We start from the raw sequence: 20,766 nt of genomic DNA, 5'->3' as shown, positions 1-20,766 counted from the left end.
AGTAATTTCTTTTAAATGTCAATAGAGCTGAAAACTTGCTGCTGAATATATCTGTGAAGACATCACGGGCTCCTGAGCCCTTCACTGATGTGCAGCCCAGTTGAGCCTGTCCCTCAGATCCTGGGAGCTCTTGCTGATGCAGCCACCACTGTTTCCCATAATAGTCACCAAACTGGCATAGCTCTGAGCCTGTGCCTAAAAATGAGGGTGCTGATTAGTGAGCTCAGTCAAAAATATATCAGCATCAAAGACTGGAGGAACAACTTAAAAGCTGTGGAGAGAAACTTCCAGAAATCTTGGTGCCTTTCTTAGCTGTGTATTTTCTTATTTCATTATGGATTACTCAGCTGCATAAATATGTGTTTAGCATTATTTGTCCCCCATTTCAGACATCTCATCTGCCCAAACTTAGTTCATAAATTAATCAAAACCTATTTGCATGCCATTCCTTCCCCTCTCCATCACCTCTCCAAGCCTCATGAGTGAGCCTCTGTGAAGGTTATTGACCAGGTCACTGGGACTTCTTTTTACTCTTTGCAACTTCGTGTTTTGCAATTTTTTTTGCAAAAGTGGATCTTTCTGGAAAGTGCAATTATATCAAAGGACACAGGAAAACAAGGATTTTTATGACTGCATATAGTTCCTAATTATGTATCCTGGGAGTTTGTTACTATTCATGTAAACTAAATAAAGGAACACTTCTAGGAGAAGTGTTAAATACCTGTCGTGATTAATGTGTGTCTGGTACCTTATGCAATAAAAGAAGCATCATCACATCTTGACACCTCATTCCCTTTGAAGGATGGGCTAAGATTGAATGAATAAAGAGGATGTCCAGACCAAAAACCTTATCCTAAAGCAAGCTGTTTTTCATAAACTGAAGCATGGTGGTTTTATTTAAAGCAGAAAGAGGAAAAATAAATCCCTGAATTTGGAGTTGTTGCTGGGACACTCTATAGATCATAGCCCTACAGAGTTACTTTATCTATTTTATGAGGTTAATAAAATGTCTTCAGTCTTGGAGCCTAATTTTATTGAGAGTAGTTAAAGAGAGCACTGGAATAATAAGTTTTCCATTTTTTAGTGATACAGGACATCTCAAGACTCCATCTGAGTTTATGACTGGCTTTTCAATTCTTCCCTGCAGTAAAGAAGAGTAAAAAAGCCCATTTATACTCACAAATATAAAAACTGATTTTCTGTTGACATAAGTATATTCAAATAACTTGAGGCCAGTGAAACTCTAAGGTAGAATTTGCCACATGGTTTTTGGTTAGGTATGTTACTCAGCTAACAAGAGTAGAAGTTCATTCATCCAGAGGGTGTAACAGTGATACTAAAAGTTTGTAATATTTCATATATGCCTCCTCATTGATTTTTTTCTGAGATATTTTCATTATGCTGAGTTATTAAATTGACAGCATTTTCCCGTATAGATAACATAAATTCATTCTCACTCTGTGTTCCGTGATTTATTTTCCAAACAAATGCTTTTTTTTCTTTTTCTTTGCTTTTGACATGTTTTGGGATCTCTTTTGAATATTTTCATATGTCAGATATGTGTGGATAATAAACCTATTTATTTTTATGCACAGATTGATAGGGGAAATAAGTCAGTAGTGTATATTTCTTTCTTGGCGTATACTTTATAGTATACTGTCATTAAAGAAACAAATGAGCTGATTTGCACTTGCTATGCAATACTTGTATTTCCTTTAAAGCAAAAGTAACATGACATAATATCTTTCCCATGGCATTTTTTATCTTGTAACATACATTTTTCCCCCTTAAAAATGGAGTTATATTATGAGCAGCAGCAGTTCACATTTCTATGTCCATTTATTTATTTGTCATTGTCATTTGCATGAGAAGTATGTCTTTATTCTGAGTATATCACTCACTTCTGCTGCTTCATTATTCTATACCATCTTCCTAACTGACCTAGCTTCCTCCCTGGAGTAGAATGTGGGAGAAAAGCATTATGATGAAATGTTTTTCCCCTTCTGGGACCAGCAATAAAGTGGTCAGTCAAGAGCAGAAGTTTGAAAAATCCTCAGTGAGTACCTGCTTAAACTTCTGAAAATGAAAACCTGCTCTCTGGAAGAAAAGCAGAACTGGTGATCTCAGTATCCTTGGCTCAGAGGGTGGGAAATGTGATGCACCATGTAAAGTGTCCTGCACCAAGAGTTGTATCCAAAAGTTGTAAGAGTCAAAAGTATTGAACCTTCTTTAGATTGCAGGAAATCTGAAGGAAATCTGTTACATAGATGGCAAAAAACCAGCATGGGCATATGGCACAAAACCCACAAGGCCAAGGATTTGTGGCTGTGGCTGTAAGAGTGGCTGCTGGTCACTGAGATCACCAGTGTGCCCAGGGTAAAGTGGCCAAATGGGGCAGCTGTTGTCTCTATGTATAGTCAACATAGAGGCTACTTCAGAAGGTGTCAGGCTTCACACTGGAATTTTCTCTCAGTCCCCAGAAGAGTCCATCTGTTGCTGTGAAGATCAGGCTCCTAATTTCATAACCTATCCCTGTGCAGTGTGGTTTCCCCAACAGCTTCAGCGTCCCTGGAAGGGAATTTTTTCTGTTACAACTCACACTTAAATCCAGATGGATAAGTGGGATTGCTTCCTGGTACCACGGCAGCCAGGAGGATGTTCAGAGTTAAAACTATTTTGTAAAGGATCCTATTTTAGCTTTTCCTGTTTTACTGAAGATTTGGTTTACTTTCATTTGTTATAAATGGCAGGTTTTTTTCTAGAAGCTTAGGTGCTATATCCTGTCAGATGGAAGCTGGGTTGATTTAACATTCTGCAGGCTGTGACATTCTCTCACTGAAATCACATGCATTCATAAGCCTATCAAATTACTTCTTCACTTTGAATAAAACTATTTTCTCCTAATTTCCCTGATAAATACACTTAAAATGTCAAGAGAGCGTTGGTTGAAAAAGATTTAAGCATTAGTTGTTTGCACAACATAGTGTATGCTTTTCCTGTGCTTGCTGACCCTGAATTCATATTCCCTGAAGGACTGAGGCAAAAGATATATTCTTCAGACAGAGAAAGCAGAAACTATCTTCATGAAGTTTTGGATAAGACCCAAAGAATTCCTAATCCTGTGTCATTGCTTGCATTTTCCTCTTTTCCTTTTGAATTTCTCTCTTCTATGTGGTCTCTACAGACAGTCACCAAAAGCAATTTCTTCTTACTTTTGCTACAAACATTATTGCTTTAAAAATACAAATTGGTTTCTGGAGAGGATGTAAAGAGAGGTCAAGCTTGCATCTATTTATGATCACCATTTTTGTCTTGGTTTTAAATATTTATTGAGTTTTCTTTCAAATGAAGGAGGGTACTCCTGTCTTCTAAGTCTCAGAAACATAATTATCTCCCTACAGATTCCCTGAAAGGAAAAAATCCCAGGAATCCAGAGATCTTAAGAGAAAAAGGTAAGTGAAGAAGTTAAGAAATCCAGACCTGAATATCAGAAGAGCTATTCAGTCTAGAAAGAGCTCTTGGGTGGGAATATAGAAGTGTGGAAAACCAAACCCATCCTGGTTCCTGTTTAGATTTTTTTTAGCCACAATGTTGTTTTTAATAATATTTGTGCTGTACAGATCCCAGTAGGATCCCTAGAAATCATCTGGGTTTCTTTTAAATATGACTATTTGAATTTGTATCTTGGTGGAAATAGTAAAATTTATTTTTATACCACTTTTTGATGTTAGTTTGTCAAAAATGAGTTGTCTAAATCCCATGGTGGGAACATTACTCAAGAGAACTAGACTAAATCTGGTCCATGTGGCTGCAGCTCAGGAATGTGGGTGCCTGAGAATGAAACTGGGGGAGGCTACTGACAGATCCAGGTATTTGAGGGTGACTGATGTGTCAAGATATTTTCTTAATTTGTTGGCAACATGGGCACATACATATCTGTCTCTAACCCTTTCAGCTGCAAGACCACTGCTAACTGTTCACAAGGGGTCAGGGGTTGCTTGATAGCATCAATTTGGAGAAAACCCTGTTTGTTGCAATGTGATGTGTATCAAACACTCTTAGAGTACTGGATCAGCTGAAAAAATTAAACTGAACAGCAAAGGCTATCAGAACTGTGCCTGGCTCCAGAGCTGGAACAGCACACCTGAAGTCCAAATTGTAACAAAGTCCCATTTTTTTAGAAGTTGGAGATATTCAATATCTGCTGAATAGATATAGAACAAAATGACACACTTTTGCAAGGAATGTATTATTCCTTGTAAAAACCTCAGGAAATGAAGCCAGGACATCCCTTGTGGCTGAGAATCCTCATCTATGCCACTCCTGTCAGTCCCTGTGTCTCACCTGGGCATCAAAAGAAGATCATAGTTTTGGGGTTTTTTGTGCTTAGTAGTTAACAGGAGCTAACTCCTGAATTTCTGGGGGGCTTTTTGGGGATTTGTTTGGTTGGTTGGTTGGTTGGTTTGGTTTTTTTGTCCTTGGGTTCTGCCTTGTCAGTTACTAGAAAGAGAAAACTAGAATATCAGGGGTTTTTTTTCTCATCTCCTTTAATACTTTGTCATATACTGAAGACAAATAATTAAAGATATGATTAAGTCTCTAGACTATTCATTTTCACATAAAATATGTGAATATACATTTGAAGGATGAGCACTGCTCTTCTTTTATAGCCAGTGTGCCTGTCATCATAAAAGGCCTTATATATGCAGGAAGTTAAATTTTGTTCACAGGCAATACCCATGTGGCCTTTTCAATATTAAAAGAATATTGGAGTCCTGAATGAGTAGCTGGTCCTTTTGTCACTCCTGAATAAAAAAAAACTCCCACTTTCCTTTATCAGCAGCCTCTGGCTTTAAAGACCAGTATTCCTAAAATTTCAATTGTATCGATGTGGATTAATTTTTTATTTGGGTTCAGCAAAAGAAAAAGTCATTGATGTCAAATGCTCTGTAGAATTTCTTTCTTCTTTGTAAGTAATTCTTCATTGTCTGCTTGAAAGAGGACTCCACAATTCTCTCAAAATGTGAAGAAACTAATGACATATTGAAGGCTTATTATTTTGCATATCCAAGACTAGAAAGATGAATGGATGACCTTGTTTTTTTGTCCTGTTCTTTATTTCCATGCTGTTAAATCCATTTAATTATCACATCTCTTTTGCTCTCCACATATCAAATTGTTTGACTTGCTTTCTATTCAAGTGTCATTTTATTTCCCTAACCTGACTTGTGATAAATGTTAAATGTTTCTTTCTAGAGGCTGGTAAAAGAAAAGATGTGAAGCCTCCAGCAGCCTTAAAGGAGAAAGGTAATGTCTTGTCATTATGTGGCTGGCAAATAACAAGTCTTCTGCTGGTATCTCTGTGCAGTTTTGATATATTTTGAATTACAGGCTCTTGGCAAAAAGGGACTAAACCTAGATTCTTCTCATTTAATAGATCTGATATATTGAAAGGAGCAGTGTCTGACATGATTCAGAAATAATAAAGTCGTAACCCTTCTTATTGTGCTGTTCTTTAACTGCTGTCTGACTGCACAGCCAATATTGCACTGGGAGTGCTATAGTCTGTTCTGAGTGAATTAGTAACAGAGCTGCTACTGAATGCACATGACAGGTTGAAATAATAGGCTGCACAGGAATGAGTGCATGGTTTGACCTGCAGAAACTTTGCCAGCAAATTTAGTGGGAATTATTTTGGTTTGCTTTCAACTTAATTTGTGCCTTTTATTGAATTAAATGGAAGTTCTAATTCTTAATTCTAACTCTTTGATGCTTTTGATTGATCTGGTGTTATGTACATTTGTTACAGAGTACTAATGAGCACAGTGTATGTTTACGTTGCTAATTTCTCCTTTCATTTTTGTGTTTGATTTCTTTTTCAGACTCTTCAAAACGAAAAGAAATTAAGGCTTCAACTAATCCTAAGGAAAAAGGTAACAATCCCAAGTTGAACTGAACCTTAACATAAGTTTCAGTTGAAAAAATAAATCTGTTGTGCAAGGGGTCACAAATTAAATCCTAGTTTCTTTGGTTAGCTATTCCTAAATATCCTTGAATAGCATCTTTTGCTGCTGAACATTCTTTTTACCTGGCTGAACAAGTGAAGGTGCATATGAAGCTATACAAGCAAGTTGTAGCTGTGGTATTTTATTGTTTCTAAAGTCAAAATGACTTATTTTCTTATTTCTTTATTTTGTCTCATTCATTATATTTAAATTAATCATTTCAGATTGCATTTTACTTCTACATATTATTTGATTGCACTTTTCTCTCTCTCTTCTCATATTGAAATATAAGCACTAACCATCAAATAAAAATCAATTACAATTCACAGTACACATTTTTAGGCACTGTAATTTTAATTAACCAACTATGTTCAGGTTTTTTTATTTATATCCAATAAATTAAAACAAAACATTATTTTACTTTTATCCTATTTGCATATGGACAAAACGTCACTTTTTTGTTAGAAAACACTCAGGTTAAATGTGTAAATAATTTAACATGGATAAAAACATGTAATAACTTGTTAGCTAATGGCAGTTCTTTAAATTATGGGAATGTAGTAGTAAATCTTAAAATCTTCCAGTTGGTTTTGGAAACAGTTTCAGATAATTGAATAATATTGCTTCCCATCTTTAAAGTTTCCCGAAGGAATACTAGAAATATTGAGGCAATATTTTCTCTGACAAAGTTATGAAAGACAACATTTACAAGTTTTCAAGTGCAGCTATTTCACCTAATATATAGAAGAATAGCAAAAATCAGATATTACTTTGCATATCATTCTGAATCAAAGTAAAGGCTTAAGTGCTACCAGAAAAAATTGCTGTTGAAAGCAGCCCTGTCAAGAAGGACTTGGAGGTGCTGGTGAGTGAGAGGCTGGGTATCAATATGTTCTTGCAGACAAGAGATCCAATTGTATCCTGGGCTGCATCCAAAGGCAGTGTGGCCAGCAGGTCACAGGAGGTAATTCTGTCCCTCTGCTCTGCTCTGGTGAGATCCTACCTGCAGAGCTGCATCCAGCTCTGGGGTCCCCAGCACAAAAAGGACATGGACCTGCTGGAACAAACCCAGAGAAGGCCACCATGATAATTAGAGGGATGAGCACCTCTCCTGTGAGGAAAGTAATGTTCAGCCTGGAAAAGAGAAAGCCTTGGTGTGACCTAATAGGAGCTTCCTAATAGGAGCTGAAGGGAGTCCTCAAGGAAGATGGAGTGAGACTATTTACAAGAACGTGTAGTGAGTGACAGGACAAGGGAGAATGGCTTCAAACTGAAAGAGAGTAGGTTTAGATGTGGGGAGAAGTTTTGTACTGTGAAGGTGTAAATAGGTTGCCCATAGAAGTTGTGGATCCACCCCTGGAAGTGTTCAAGGCCAGGTCATATGAGGCTCTGAGTAAGGTGGCCTAGGAAATGGCATCCCTCCTGCCATGGGAGGGGGACTGGAACTAGGTTATCTTTGAGGTTCCTTCCAACCCAAACCATTTTATATTTCTATGAAAATGAACTAGGGCTTAAGTAGTGTGAAACTCCTTGTAGCAGTCAAAGCTCATGAACCTGAGTTGTCAGTTCAAGGTCCAGAGCATTAGAAAAATTGGGATACATTATTGTACTGTTCCATCCAGTTTACTTTAGTCAACAGCAAGTCAACTCTTCACAAAAATAGTTGGCAAGTGTTGAAAGATGCCATTCAGAGAAGTGTAGAGGAATCTTTCCTGGAAGTATTAAAAAACATTATGGATATGGCATTTGAGGACAAGGTTTAGCAGTAAAAAATGGTGGCAGTGCTAGACTGACACTTGGACTTGATCTTAAAATTCTTTTACAACTTTAATTCTATGGTTCTAAGTGTGGGCAGAATTTTGTACATTGATTATTGGTTTAACAGAACTTGGTTTTGTATTTTAAGCTTGAGGCAAGCAAAGCCTTGGATCTTCCTGTTAGGTTCTTGCAAAAATGTCTGTGAAACACAGTTAGGTTAATAAACATTAATTAGACCCTTAAGTATTTGACTCTTGACCTTATCATTGAATTTATTCTCTAATTCTTCTCATAAATATTTCTGGTTGGAAGATTGCTTAATGTAAATAATAATGAAAATAAAATCCTATTTACTTAAAAAGATCAAGAATTGTAAAGAAGAAATACATGTCTGTAAAATGTTTTAATTGCAGTGCCAATGAATTAGCTTCAGTGAGGTGTCAAACACCCACCCAACTATACAAAGAACAAGTATTTAAAAATAACTTCATTAACTCAGTTTGATTAAACTGTGAAACAACTGGTGAATAACAACTCCTGTCAAATTCCAAAACGGAACTATTTCAAGAAAGGATGTGTTTAATTAAACACTGTAGAATTCCACTAGCTGCCCATGAAGTGATTTATGCTTGGTATATTTGAAAAGGAAAGTTACTACCCAGAGCTGATTGACTCTACTATCTCTCTTTTCTTTATGGTAAAATTAAGTCTTCTTCCTGTAGTAGCTGATAGAACATAAGCAAGATTTTTCTTATGGTACAGCAGTAGAAAGTACAAGCTGTGTTCAGAAATGAACCTTAATTTCATGCAGATTTTTTCTACATGGCCTAACTTTTTAACCTACATATTAAAACACTGTAAGAAACATAAAAGCCTATGTTGTTGTGTTGTCTTACAGTCTTATAATTTCCTGCTTGTCAAAACACAAGAATGTAGATTTGACTGTTTAGTGTGAAGTATGCTGAGTTTAACTCTAGTGTACTTTGGGGGTCTCATTAGAGACACCTATGATTGTTCTGTTAAAGAAGTGTGGGTGAAGTCTGAAGTAGAGTTGATTGGTTTTATACTTACAGCAGGATATTTGGTTTAGCAATGCCATAATCTAATGAAGTTTGGTAGCACTGGGTTTGCACAGCCTTTACCAGCTTCCCAAGCAAGATGAGCACTACCCACTTCAGTTATTGCATAAACCTTGTGTGTCATCTGTGGATGTACTTGATGCCTTGCACAGCTCACTGAGAACAAATGATATCTCACACCCGAGGTAGCATTTCTATTTGACTCTATCTGACTCTAAAATAGCTTAAAATATTTGAATTAGGTTCTGTCAGACACACAATTAAGCCAACTGCCTCATAAGTCCTGTGTAACTTAGGCCTGCCCAGTGAGCAGAACTACAGATCCTTCAAGGCCCCTGAAGCAGGACTGCAACAGAAAAGATGATTAGGAAAGCTGAGCTTGAGTGGGAATATCTCAGTTTGCACATTCATCCATAGTGACACCAGTTTTGTGTCAACAATAGGATTCAGTAATTTGCTAGTCATCAAAGTTGGTGATACAGCAATTTTACAATCTTCCTTTAGAGGCAGTTCAGCTCAGTGGCTACAAGTTTTTAAAAGTTGTTTCTGTCTTTTCTGTTTCATGTGACAAATAATGCTGTTTCTTAGCTTCTGGAATTCAAACAAGTACAACATTTCCAAAAGCAAATACAACTAACTCAGTGACACTGAATATGCATGACAAGACATTGACATTCTGTCAGAAGAGTGTAACCCCAATGTGTAAAGTGGCTTTAAGCACTCATGTGGGATGCTGTGCATCACTAACCCTCTCTTTCCTAGCAATGATAAGTGGCATGTCACATACATCAGGCAGACAGTTTGAGAAAAGCCTCTCTGGGAAATAGTATTCCAGAGATTTTGTGGCCATTGCCCTGGAACCAAGTGTGAGCAAGAGGTCACCTTTATGAGCACTTTGCTTTTTTAGCCAACTGAGAGTACATGGGCTGCTTCCTCAGAGGACATCTCAGGTTAAACTAACCAACCAAAAATGCCTTAAGAAATAGCAATGTTTGGTTTAGCACTTGTTACTATACAGAAACCTGTCAAATCCAGTGTAACAGAAGTGGCCTCAGTGTAACCCCTTTGTTATAATACATATATTTCTGAAATTTGAAAATCAAATTCACACACATTCAATGTAGAATTATAACACAAAATCCTGACTAATAGAGAAAAAAAATGTAAGGTACATATATTTGGTACACAAAAATCTCGATATCAGCCTGTTCAAATGACCCATCTCTTACAGAACACAATTGCTTCACACTGTCAGTAAGAAATACTTCAAAAAATACCAGAGCTTTAAAAGTCAGACTAAGATAATGACACGTATATAACCAAGACTGAGTCATAATAGCAGGTATAAAGTTTCCATTTTGGGTCAGCATTTCTCTGTAAATATTCTTCAATAGACATTAGAAAATAAGAAAAAAAAGAACAAAAGTAACATACATAATATGAATTAACACCAATTTAGAAAAAGAAGGAGTTAAAATTTTAATTCCAAAAAGTAGGTTATGTAATGATGAGGTATGTTTTATGGCAAACTACAGTGTGGAATTGTCGCCATGGCTTGATACTTGATATTTTTATTATTTTTCCTGAAGGAAAATATTGAAGCTGAATAAGCACCTGCATATGTATGTAGAAATACACTCTCAATAGTAAAAACAGGTTTGCAAATGAAAGGATGTCTACAGATACTTTAGGTATTTTCTGGGGTTACAGACTGCTACATGCTGGTACAAGCAGAACTCCATAATAGCATCCTGAAAGTCCTCTAAATCACAAAATCACAGATTCATTTATGCTGGAAAAGACACCCAAGATTATTGAATCCAACCTTAGACAGAACACTTCCTTGTCAACTAGATGATTGCACTAAGTGCCATTTACAGTTGCTTTTGAACACCTCCAGGAGTGGTGACTCCAACACCCTGGGAAGCCCATTCCAATGTGTAGTTACCCCTCCTGTGAAGAATTCCTCCTGATGCCCAGCCTGAACCTCCCCTGGTGCCGTTTGTCCTCTTGTCCTGTCACTGCTTGCCTGGGAGAAGAGACTGACCCTCACCTGGTTACATCCTTTTTTCAGGCACTTTTAGGGAGCAATAAGGTCTCTCCTGAGCCTCCTTTTCTCCAGGCTCAACACCCCCAGCTCCCTCACCTGCTCATTATAAGACTTGTGCTCCAGACTCTTCAGCAGTTTCATTGCTCCACTCTGGACACACTCCAGCACTTCAGTGTCCTCCTTAAAGTGAGGGGTCCAGAAATAAATCTAACCTTTTTTTTTTTTTTTGGTGCATGTTTATGCAATAAATCAAAATTCTCAATGCATAAAATTATTGTTTCACATATTATTTTAGATCAGAAACAAGGATACTCCTGACTAGGACAATGTGCTTCTCAAGAGCTGACAGAATCAGGCTTATTCTGTTTTATTGCCATTTTCTCATAGATGTGTAGAATAGTTTAAATTAGGAGGGATCATCTAGTTCTACCCCCGCCCCTGGCATGGGCAGGGACATATCAAACAAGACAAAAATTCTTAAAGCCCTATCCAAACTGATTTTGAACACTTCCAGGGATGGGTCATCCACAATTTCTCAGGGCAATTTATTCCAGAACCTCATCCCCCCCACAGTAAAAAAATTTTCCTAGTATCTAATCCCTTTCAGTTTGAAGCCCTTTCCCCTTGTGCAGTCACTACATGTTCTTGTAAACTGTGTTTGTCTTTCTCATAGTCTCCCTTCAGCTGTTGGAGGCTGCTATGAGATGTCCCCAAAAGATTCCCTTCTTCAGGTTGAACAAGCCCAGCTCTCTCAGCTTGTCTACATAGTGCAGGTGCCCCAGCCCTCTGATCATATTCATGGCTTCCTTTAGGTTTAGATGTCCTTCTCAAGCTGTGGGCCTCTGAACTGAACGTGGTACTGCAGCTGGGATCTCACCAGAGTAGAGCAGGACAGAATCTGCTCCCTCACCCTGCTGGCCCAGCTGCTTTTGATGCAGCCCAGAGCATGGTTAGGTTTCTGGGCTGCAAATGCACATTGCTGGGACATGTTGAACCTCCTGTCCACCAACATCTCCAAATATTTCTTTTTTGAGCTTTCTCGATCCATTCTCTGCCCAGTCTGTATTTGTGCTTGGGATTACCCCAGTCTATGTGCAGGATCTTGCTCTTGGCCTTGTTTAACTTCACGACGTTCACACAAGCTCTCCTCTCAAGTGTATCACAGTCCCTCTGGATTTATGTCCTGGTGCACTGGACCAGGCTCCAGGCACACACAGTCCAAGGGAATTTGCTCAGGAACGTTACCCCACTCTTGCCACCTCTGCTGAGTGACTTTATGGAGAGAGGACTGCTGTGGTTTAGGAATGATATTCCCCAGTTTAGTGTTCCCACTGGAGCACTCCAGACCATGCACTGCTCACTCACCTTCCCCTCACTCCCCCATCAGGGCAGGCTGGAGAGGAGAACGGGAGGCCAAAAAGGTACTGCCTCTGGGTTGAAACAAGAACAATTTGCTGGAAACAGCAATAAAATAAGGCAATGAACAATAGCAGCAATTATATTAATGGCAGAATGTACAAGCAGAAAATCAAGTGATTCACATTTGAATGATCCCTGTGGAAACCCCAGGCAACAACTGACCTCTCTGTCTACCCAACCTGCAATCCATCCTGCCTCCATCCCCAGGAAATGATGTGAGGTGGTGGAGAATTACCTCTGGGCCCTGGCTGTGCCCCCTTTTGATACTGTAAATATTAACCCTGTAGTAGCTGGGTCCAGCACATGGGGTTAATGATCCATACAGTGTGAATACTGATAATTCAACCCAGAGTTTGCACACTTTCCTTCTAGACAATATCCTTGTGTATTCTCATTAAGGCATTGCTGGCAATAAAGATAGAAACACTGTAAACTTTTTGGGGGTTATCTAGTGAATAAATTTTTTTTTAGTATGTCAGCAGCTATATCTTACAAATTAAGGCAAAAAGGATAGGCAGGTTATGAGGGAGTTCAGCTGTAACATTATTCTTGCCCATTAGTGATAGAATACATTAATATAATTGAATAAGAGGTTATTTCTCCAAATCTGTTCATTAAAATCTGGACCAGAGGAGGAAAAAGGCACAAAAGGTTTTTCTTGCTATTGAATGAGAATCATTCTAAATAACTGATGCTCCAGCCAATTTAAAGGCTAAATTCTCATCTATGATGCTCACTATACTGGTTCTTTTAACTGAGGCTTCTTAACATGAGTATGATTTCACTTGATATGGATAAGAGAAATTCTGAATTAAAAAAAAACTGAAAGAGAGAGAAAAAAATATCTTCTAGGAATGTCTGAGAGAGAAATATCACTTTGTATAATTCTTTAATATTTTAAAAGAGTATCTTCTTCTTAAGCTATGAACAGATGGACAATTTATGGTGAGATGGGCAAAGACATTATCAGCTCAGAGAATGCCAGATGCTTTACTGTAGCTGTCTACATGAGGTGGTTTTCACTTCAGCATAACAGCATGTATATGAGCAGTTATCATGGAGTACCTGACACATGGGATGAGTTTGAATTTGATCTTGTTTCACTACAGTTTACATGTTTATAAGCAAAATAAATATAAGAACTTAGTCAAAACTTTCAGACTTAGTCAATCACTTTCAGACAAAACAGTTACTGCGTCATGACAAATACTCTTAAATTACTCCAGGGTTATTCAGAAATTAAAAATCTGTCAGATATTTGGTGAATTCATAATTAATTTCAGAACAAAACCAAATATCTGGAAAAACACTGAGTTCCACCCTGTGTTTTATCTAGAAACAAAAACTATGTCTTAGTAATAACTGTTTTCAATATATTAATAAAGTAATAAGCACAGCATGTATTTAATGGTTTAAACAGACCTTTATAAAGTTTAAGTACAAGAATTCCTGCAGAAGCCAAAGAGCTGCCTCAGACCTACAGTATTAAACCAAATAAATATCTGGTTAAGAAACAGAGAGCAATTGATTAATTTTCATATTGTGGCTTGTTTACATAATAATTGCTTATGATTCCTTGTCTGGACTCATGTTATAGTCCCTAAACAACAAGATAAGTTAGAAATAGCAATGTAATGAAATTTTAAGATGACAAAATCAGTTAAAGAATTCAGGATCAGAAGGGGCTGTGATACATTGAATTTATGAGGTGAACAGACAGCACTATGTCAAAGAAAATTTAGTCAATAAATAGAATAAAATATGTCATGGAGGGAGAATATTAAAGAAATATTTATCTCTAAATTCACTATGTAATTTCGGGAAAGTATCTAAGTATTGCTGCAGACAAGTCTGTGAAATTTTTTCTTTCATAGGCAAATGCATTAGGAAAAATGCATATACTGTTACAAATTATAAATCAAGGTTGCATCTTGTCTCGAGCATTGTGTACAAAACCCTTACATGATAATGTCACACTGGAATGGGCTACCAAAAACAAGAAAAATCTCATACAAAATAAAATTGGAAAGATTCAAGATTCCCTGTGAGATTGATTAGCATCATCATGATAAGACTGAAAATCAAAATCTAAGTCAAGGGCTCTTTAGAGATGACAGAGAGAAGCTGGAAATCTTTATGGAAATGCAGTTTTTATAATTAACTTTTGTAAATTTAGAAATAAAGTAAAACTTCCCGTTTCAGGATGAAAACCAATTGCTTCTTATAAAGAAATAAAGGGAGAATTTATAGAAGTAATTTCTATGACAGTATATATGACAGACTAAATACCTGTTTCAGACTGTTGCTGGGTCATAAAACTACATAGAAAGGACTGTTTTTGAGTGGGAGCCAGTGTTTTCAAGTCTTTTGCTGCTTTCAATGTATCTTCACAATTTTGGAAAAGTTTGTGTTTGCTCAACAGCTCAGAAAAAAGTCCTTTGAAAACACCACTATGTATCAGATTGAAGGACTTGCTCGTGATCAAGGTTCCAATCTCTGATAAAAGTCCAAAACAATAGAACAATCTTAAACTTGATTTTTTTTCCATCTTGAAAATAGTTGTTACATTATCACAGTTTTCTGACCTTTCCATCACTGGAATTTACCTTATTTTCCCACCCTACATTCAAAAAAAAAAAAAAAAAAAATTAATAGAGTCCTCCACGGCTTGTAATGAAATGTTTAACCTATTCACAAAACCTAAAATATGACAATGCTCATTTCTGGTTTCTGTAAAAGTTGTCAATCTAGACTTATAATTCCAGAATATGGTATGTATATTCTTGATAAATATGTTTTGCTTTGTATACTATTTATAGTAACTGAAAAATATGATTGGATTTGGATAAGCCTAGAAAAGACAGACTGTGATTTACAGCTGCTAATAGAATACCTTTGTGTGTACAAATTCCTAATTCCAGAACTACAAGACAAGTATCATCAATACAGAGCAAAACAGTTGGCCCAAAAATTTGTTCCTTCTCCAAATAATAAGAGTAAAAAACACATGGCAAGAGCGTCTCTTATATTGGAGCATCACATTTTCTAGTTCATCACTCTGTTTCATGTCCTTCCCTCCCTAGATACCATACATTATTCAGCAGGTAATCTAGCATTTTATGACCAGCAAACCAAGTTCCTTGGGTTAACCATCCATCTTTTCGCTGCTTTTCAGATTCAGACACATTGCTCAGCTTCTGAAAGAGCAATGTAAAGGACAGTGTTCTGCTCCTTTTTATTTATTCCTTGTCATTTTACGTTTGAGTAGCAGGATTTGGCCAGAGCAATGCTACAATGGTCAGAAGGAGGCCTCTTCTGTCTCATGAGATTTGCTGAGCATTTACAGTACATTCCATCAGAAATACTGTGGCCAAGGTGAAAATTCCAACAAATGTCACAGCAGGATATAATTGCATAATAACAGAAACTATCCAGCCTTAGGTGCAGCATCAGGCGTGGATGGGCTGGGCTCTGCCTCAGGAGCAGAAGCACAGAGAGCCACATCCCATAGACTGGCAGCACAGGAGTCAGGAGGAGCCACATCCCATAGACTGGCAGCACAGGAGTCAGGAGGAGCCACATCCCATAAGGTGGCAGCACAGGAGCCAGGAGGAGCCACATCCCATAAACTGGCAGCACAGGAGTCAGGAGGAGCCACATCCCATAAACTGGCAGCACAGGAGCCAGGAGGAGCCACATCCCATAAGGTGGCAGCACAGGAGCCAGGAGGAGCCACATCCCATAAACTGGCAGCACAGGAGCCAGGAGCAGCCACATCCCATAAGGTGGCGGCACAGCAGTCAGGAGCAGCCACATCCCATAGACTGGCAGCACAGGAGCCAGGAGCAGCCACATCCCATAAACTGGCAGCACAGCAGTCAGGAGCAGCCACATCCCATAAACTGGCAGCACAGGAACCAGGAGGAGCCACATCCCATAAACTGGCAGCACAGGAGTCAGGAGCAGCCACATCCCATAAACTGGCAGCACAGGAGCCAGGAGGAGCCACATCCCATAAACTGGCAGCACAGGAGCCAGGAGGAGCCACATCCCATAAACTGGCAGCACAGGAGCCAGGAGCAGCCACATCCCATAAGGTGGCAGCACAGCAGTCAGGAGCAGCCACATCCCATAAACTGGCAGCACAGCAGTCAGGAGCAGCCACATCCCATAGACTGGCAGCACAGGAGCCAGGAGGAGCCACATCCCATAAACTGGCAGCACAGGAGCCAGGAGGAGCCACATCCCATAGACTGGCAGCACAGCAGTCAGGAGCAGCCACATCCCATAGACTGGCAGCACAGCAGTCAGGAGCAGCCACATCCCATAGACTGGCAGCACAGGAGTCAGGAGCAGCCACATCCCATAGACTGGCAGCACAGGAGCCAGGAGCAGCCACATCCCATAAGGTGGCAGCACAGGAGCCAGGAGCAGCCACATCCCATAAACTGGCAGCACAGGAGCCAGGAGCAGCCACATCCCATAGACTGGCAGCACAGGAGTCAGGAGCAGCCACATCCCATAGACTGGCAGCACAGGAGCCAGGAGCAGCCACATCCCATAGACTGGCAGCACAGGAGTCAGGAGCAGCCACATCCCATAGACTGGCAGCACAGGAGCCAGGAGGAGCCACATCCCATAAACTGGCAGCACAGGAGTCAGGATGAGCCCAGATGTGCACTGCACCTTCACCTATCAGCCCTCCCAGAGTCTCGATATTTGGGGTTTCTGTTGGTTTGGGAATCACATCAACACACCACAAAAAGCTGTGCTAGTGCACCTTTCAAAAGCCATTGAGGTTCCTATAGCAGTCTCTGGAGGTAAAAACTGCTCAATCTGCTGTAACAACTGCTTGTGAAAGGTGCACAGCACAGCTTTGATACACACATTACCTAAAAAAGTGAAGTGTTTGCAAAGAGCACCAGATCTTGGTAACCTTGTTTTTCATCGATTCTAGACATGAAACCATTTTATTTGAGCAAGTTCTTGAGATGCTTAAAATTTAAAATTCTCAAAGGAGAGTAAGTATTACAAAACATGAAAAATCTTTGAAATCAGCATATTTTTGCCACAGGCCATTGATAAATAGCATTTTAGTAATTCAAGGTTTAACTGGTTCCTTCTTGATCTGTTGTACCCAAATGTACAAACAGTTTGAAGTAAAATGATTTCTCATTTCAAGACCACTGAGGAGACAGAGATCAGCAGGCAAAATGCAAACCTTTGAAACTTCTAGGGAGGGTCTATCCACTTCTGACCTCATGATCCTTGATTTCTGTGCTGTACCAGGGCACATTATCCAGTGAAGGGCAGAGTTATAATTCTGCTTGTTCATTTCCATTTCCAGTGCCACATCAGATCCATTCATGCTGGCAGCTGGGTGCTGAGCACCCTTTTCTGAGAAGCATGGGCTCTGAGTCTTAATTCCTCTCTCTTCTTTTGCCTGCAAATGCAAGCCTAAGGCATAGACTTACTAAGACCAATTCTAAAAGAATTTATTTAAAAATAAAGTGACATCTGTAACAACATTTTTAGAAGTTTCAGTCCTATGAGTGTAGGCTGGGCAACAGATAGTGCATGGATTTTGAACAGATTTAAGAATAAGCTTGGCTCATCTCCATCAGAGTTGCAGCAGTCATCTGTAAATGCAGGTAACTCTCATTTTAGCCACCTCATCCCTTTTGGTAAAATTTTGTTGATTTCACAGCACTTATTGTAGATGTACACAAGGTTTTATTGGAATACTGGGCTGAGTTTTAGAGCACTTTTATCCATCTCCAGAGTTTGAATATTGGGAACACATCCCAGCTTACACTGAGGAACTAAATTCCAGGTATTTTATATTTGGTTTAAATTTTAAAGTATCAGTTTTCTTCCAGACTCTTTTCCATTTTCCTTCCCATAAAATTCATGCTATGGGATTTAGAGCTGGGATTGCTGGGTAATCAAATCTTGAAAACCTTGATATTCGGCAGAGGCTTAGAAATATAACTTCAGGCAGTTTTTTACTTCTTATTTTATGCATATTTTTAGTACTATTATTTCTAATAGCAAAAAAGCACACACTTCACTTAAACTGATGATGTCTTATAACCTTTCTCTATACTCCTCTTACCATTTTATGCCTTGCCATTACAGTCTATCCTTCTCCTTCACTGTTGATTTTGAAATATTCACTTATGACTCTCTCTCCCATTATCAATATCTGGGAGGAAGGATGACCATGACTCGAGTTACATGTGAGGGTGTAGAAAGCTGGAATTTGCTCTCATCACTAGCAGAGCTGGGTATCTCTGAGGAAATGCTTCAGTGTCTTCATCTGGCAAAGAAATTTATTCCTTTGTGACATAATATATGTGTGGTTAGAGATATGCACACAAAGGCTCATATAGGTGCTTGAATTATTTTTACTGATGCTGCTATTAACTTCAATTTTGAGAACACAGTATTTTTGTTTCTATTTCAGCTGCAGTGAAAAAGGAGGGGGAGAAGAAAGGTAAATAAATCTTTTCCCTTGACTGAAACGTCTTTGAGGCTGTGACTGCTGTGAGAAATGTTTCTTTCATTCAGTGATACAGCTGGGATGATATACAGCACTGTGATGACATACAGCACCTCGTGTGCTACATCAGCCAACTTTATCTGCTCCTACTGTGATAACACTGTTGTCATTTCCACTATTGGTAGCTCCTTTTTAAAACAGGCCAGTACAGACCAGTACCAGACACTTCATCATTCTGGCTGGGAGGAAAATGAAAGGCCTTTGTTACCATGTTAGGATTTGCCAAAGAGAACAAAACATGCAGTGCACCATGCATGCTGACCTGTGTGCTTGTTCTTTGCAGAAGCTGCTTTTCTAGGCACGTTTAATTTCCTCTTTTCAGATACCTATGGAGCTTGCATGTAACCTTTGCTGAACTCATTCTCTGATATTTTAACAGATTACTGGAAAAAATTGCCCTAAATCACAACCTAAAATATTACTTTTATTTAAAGATAAATATAATGTATTTATCAGACCCCAAATATCTATTTATAGTGTTGTGTTTTGGAATAAGATTTGCTGAGTTCAATTTTTTTCCCAATTTTCTGATTTTATTCAAACAGCAAAAATAATGAAAAATTTGCACTAAGATGGTATTTTTTTTAACCTATTCAACTTTATTGTATACCAAGTTTATAAATCTTGTCTTTCTCACTAAACAGAGCAATGGGAACATTTTCAGAACATATCCATATATTTCTTAGGATTATTTGAGATTTATATTTTATTCAATGAGAAAAACCCCCTTTATTATTGATGAGACCTTTTGGGGCGGGAAGGGCTAGGATGTGTCTTCTGCCATTAGGAAATTCTATGATTTCACATAATTGAACAATGGAGCCAACCTTTGCTCTCTATACCTGAATACATTTTCAGTCCTACTAATTTATTATTTTTTTCTGTTATCCCTGTACAGAGCTGTTAACTGAACTGGAAAAAAAAAATTATAGTCTCAACTGTTTTATCTGCTCATGAGTGAAATCTTGGCTGTGTTGATGTTAGTGGCAAAATTCCCACTCACTCCACTGAAGCCAAAATTTCATTTCATGTCTTTAACAGAACAATAAAATTCATTTCAGTTATCAAAAACAACCATGCCTAATAGATATCAAGCAGGATATTTTGTCCAAAGATTAATTTGCAACAACTGAGGCATGAAAGGTAGCACATGAAGCAGGGAGAATCAGAAAACTGGCAGCTATACTTAGAGCCACTGGTTTTCAGATATCAAAATGACTGTTGTGTTTAAAAACATGAACTGCTGCATTCTTAATGGAAAGAAAAGAATGAGGCAATTGTTAAGGGTGCTACTTCTCTCTTCTCACAGATTATGGACCCATTCATTTACAGAAGAACACCAAGGGTATTTGTTTTAAATACCTAGTGCTCATTTTTCACCAGTTAGGATTTTCTACTCCCTTAACCATAATCTTCCCGAACAAAACTGATTGAAAAATGTATTTTTCATGAACATTCTTTGAAGTTAGGTAGATATTTCCATTGCATTTTCTTTTCTATATTTCTTCTGCATAAAAAAGTTTCCTTTGATTTCTTAGTTGAAAGGATTTTTTAGCAAGGACATGTAGGCTACTTTCAAGCACCTGGCTCAGGCTGTATCTCACCCTGCTGGTTACCACCAACCTATTTCACAGAAACATGGAAGTATGAACTGAAATTCATCTCTAGTCATTCTTATGATATTACCACTTTATTTATTTTTTGGATTAAACCTCCCTCTGGTTTTCTGATATCATAACCAACATTGTCAGCAAGGAAAGTAGTGATTATAGTGGAAAAAAAAAAAAAAAAAGCCAGAAAAATGAAATCTTCCAGTGAGTAAGGAAAACTGGTTCAGTGATGTTCCTGCCTTTAGCAGATATGCACTAATCTGAAAAACTGGAGAGAAATAAG

At 38.3% G+C, this 20,766-nt stretch overlaps 1 protein-coding gene across 19 annotated transcripts in view; it reads left to right on the top strand.

Annotated features, from left to right (window-relative positions):
- TRDN (triadin) overlaps positions 1-20,766 on the top strand; it is a 228,971-nt gene that overhangs the window by 158,912 nt on the left and 49,293 nt on the right. For 17 of the 19 annotated variants that reach the window (XM_056487101.1, XM_056487093.1, XM_056487098.1 and 14 more), the window contains 4 exons: positions 3,402-3,452; positions 5,257-5,307; positions 5,883-5,933; positions 18,778-18,807. In XM_056487101.1, the coding sequence (XP_056343076.1) occupies positions 3,402-3,452; positions 5,257-5,307; positions 5,883-5,933; positions 18,778-18,807 (183 nt within the window). The remainder of the gene's footprint in view (positions 1-3,401; positions 3,453-5,256; positions 5,308-5,882; positions 5,934-18,777; positions 18,808-20,766) is intronic. The other 2 variants (XM_056487094.1, XM_056487088.1) reach the window with 1 other exon arrangement.

This window comes from Oenanthe melanoleuca, chromosome 3 (genome assembly GCF_029582105.1).
Source record: "Oenanthe melanoleuca isolate GR-GAL-2019-014 chromosome 3, OMel1.0, whole genome shotgun sequence".
Taxonomy (NCBI): domain Eukaryota; kingdom Metazoa; phylum Chordata; class Aves; order Passeriformes; family Muscicapidae; genus Oenanthe; species Oenanthe melanoleuca.
This window is presented reverse-complemented; position numbering and strand designations above follow the sequence as displayed.